This window comes from Macadamia integrifolia, chromosome 7 (genome assembly GCF_013358625.1).
Source record: "Macadamia integrifolia cultivar HAES 741 chromosome 7, SCU_Mint_v3, whole genome shotgun sequence".
NCBI classification, from domain to species: Eukaryota; Viridiplantae; Streptophyta; class Magnoliopsida; order Proteales; family Proteaceae; genus Macadamia; species Macadamia integrifolia.
In genome coordinates, this window is record NC_056563.1 from 22,516,252 (window position 1) to 22,519,184 (window position 2,933).

At 39.8% G+C, this 2,933-nt stretch overlaps 1 protein-coding gene across 3 annotated transcripts in view; it reads left to right on the forward strand.

Annotated features, from left to right (window-relative positions):
* Positions 1-2,933, forward strand: part of LOC122084361 (cationic amino acid transporter 9, chloroplastic-like) — an 8,384-nt gene that overhangs the window by 3,888 nt on the left and 1,563 nt on the right. The window contains exons 7-9 of one of the 3 annotated variants that reach the window (XM_042652550.1): positions 1,112-1,201; positions 1,323-1,412; positions 2,082-2,927. In XM_042652550.1, the coding sequence (XP_042508484.1) occupies positions 1,112-1,201; positions 1,323-1,412; positions 2,082-2,099 (198 nt within the window). In that variant the 3' untranslated portion in view covers positions 2,100-2,927. Of the gene's footprint in view, positions 1-1,111; positions 1,202-1,322; positions 1,698-2,081; positions 2,928-2,933 lie in introns of those variants that run through there. The other 2 variants (XM_042652549.1, XM_042652548.1) reach the window with 2 other exon arrangements.

Below are 2,933 nucleotides of genomic sequence, written 5' to 3' on the forward strand. Positions count from 1 at the left end.
AAAAAAAAAAAAGAGGGAGGAAGGGGCAAGAAGACGTTGATCTAGCATAAGTGCTAGTGTGCTACATTGTCCAATACAGCTGGACTTTCAATGTTCTGATGAGATCTAATGGCATTTTTTGTGGACCTTGAGGGAGAGAATAATTTAATGATATTGGTCAATAGCTGGTCATATACCCTTCATTTTTCTCTTGAAGAATACAAGAAAGCCCAATTTATCACCCCCCTATTTGTCTAACTCATCAGCCAAATAATCTGTGGATATCTCATCCTACAAAAGAAAGAAAAGTTTCCACCCAGACAGAAAAACTATCTCTCCTAACGAGAAGGAACGTCCAATGGCCATTAGAGTTGGAACTCAGCCACCTAGTGACCAAAGCTGAATTTCAACCAGTACATCCTGCCAACCATGAGAGGATGAGATTCCAAAGCCATTGATAATTGCCTTTAGCTCAGCAGTAATGTTGTCAGAAATATCAATCAACCCAGAACACACATGCACACAAAAAAAAAAAAAGACCAACCATTACCCTTTCATTATTGGGTGGAACCTTTGTCAAAGACCATGTTTAGCAGGATACTCAGACCATGGAAGGTCTTTTGCGCTTGACGTTCTAATGCTGCTATCCATTTGCTTTCTGTTCAATTGAAGCATTGGGAATTTGGACTTGCTTGAAATTTTACTTGGCTCTTCCTAATCCTGGTTGATAAACTAATTCCATCCAGGCCCTTCTTCCTCTTATGTATACTATCATTTGTGATATTTCTCGTGTCCGTGTTCACAGAATGGTTTTGATTAAGTAACTTGAATATTGGCTGATCGCTGCATTTTTCCTGCACTGGTATTCTCTTGTGGGACAGTAGTTTCCAGGAAACAAGAAGTTCTTTTGCTTACCTGGTTATTGTTCTGTATCTGTAGATTGAAGAAACATGGTAGAATTGAGCTTTTCTTCTAGTTGTGGCAATTAAGGCAGCAAAGAGTCCGGACATTACCAAATAATTTTTGCATGTTTGCTGTGACCTTTTGCATATCAACGAACCAAGAAGAACTATTGTTTAAATAATCCCCTAGTTTCCTTTCACTAAAATGCATCTTTCTGTTTTTCATTTAGGACTATGTGGAACCATCAGGGTTTTCTTGTCCAGGAGTTCCCATCGTTCCAGCTGTTTGCATCTTCTTCAACATATTCTTGTTTGGTCAGGTTTGCTTCTAATGGATATGAACATGATGAACAGTGTGAAAATTAATTCTGGATAAAATTGAGGCTAAAACAACAAGGAAAATAATTCAAAGATTTATGATCATGTGTTTTTTTTTTGCAGCTACACTATGAAGCATGGATAAGATTTGTGGTCCTCAGCATTGTTTCAGTTGGTATCTATGCATTTTACGGGCAGTATCATGCTGATCCGGTAAGTTCAAATGAAAAAATAATTTATCATCAGGCACCTACAGAAGAAGATAAATAACCAATCATTTTTTGGGATGGTTAATGGTTATTGTGCCATTTGATTGGGCTTATGCTATATTTCTGTATTATTAGTTTTACTGTCGAGCCCTGCCTTGTATTTATCAGTGCACAGTCATAAAGGTTGTACCACAAAGAAGCAAATAGGGCTCAACATTGAAACGATTGTCTATAGAGCTCTCATGTAACGATTTTTGAGTAACAAAATGTAAACATAGAAATTGTCTGATGGAAGCTTCCCAACTTCTTTTTTCTTGGGGGGGTGGGGGGGTCTGAACCCAAAAGTTTCTCTCCTTCCACAGTGCCCAGCAGATTGCATAGGGGCTGATCATCTATTTTACAGTCATATATCTGGTTAAAGTGACTGCAGTGGTGGAAAAAGAATTGACTCTGACTAAGTCACAAGAGAAGCAAAACAATCAGTAAATACTGCACCAGCTCTCCTTCAAATCTGCAGAGAGCATTGATTAATAACTTGCCAACCACTACTATGTGGGTGATAAAGATTGTCCAAATTGCTGTGTGCATGAAGAAAGGGGCGGCTTCATGGGGGACCTGGAACTTCTGCTTTTCATACCTGAATTTGGACTATTATTTTCTTGTCTGGTTGCAGGAAGCTGACCCTGCGTGACTTGGTTTAAATGGCTGACTAGCTGTGGGAAAAAAGGATTGCCGGGTGTACATGAGTTCCTTTCAGGCACAAGAATGGGAAGCTGCAAATTTTTAGCTTACGCAATGCAATGGCTCATCGATTGTCTCCTGGAATCATCTCCCTCACACCTTCCTCTCCTTTCTATAAGAGGGAAGATGTTTGACCAGTTATTATGTATGCATTCACTCATATAAGTGGTTGTCTTCCCAAATGAAGTCACTTTAGCTCCTTTTCAACTATCTCCCTACTCAAGCCTTTCTTATCCACCGCCTAATACCTGTTAATCCTTCCTGTTATCTCTGCCCCTCAAGTACTGAAGACATTCCCTACCTCTTCTTTCTCTTGCCCTTTCTCCTCCGTGGTTTGGAAGTCTGTTATCTCCAAATGCTGGCCCAATATCAGATCCATCCTTCCCTTTGATAGAGAATACATTTGGATTGATATGACATTTTCTAGCCCTTCTATCTGTGACACTGTGGGTAAATTGGCTTTTTGCGCTACTATAAACCATCTCTGGATGGAGCGCAATATTCGTAGAAGGACCCCCAAATCTAGGTCTCTGGACCAGATTTGGAAAGTTATCTATTTTGATGTTATTTCTAAAGTCCAGAGCATTCACACTCGTTTCCCCCGCTCCGTCCCTTTTAACCCAAAAACTGTTATATCATTTCTTCTTGGAACCTTCAGGTTGACCTCATTCAGCCTACTTGAGCTGTCAGTTGAAAGCTGCTCCCCTTCCCTTCTTGTCTTTGTTGTAGCTTTGTGTTGTCTTTTATATTTTTTTTGATTCCCTTCGGTTTGGCTTTCTTGTTG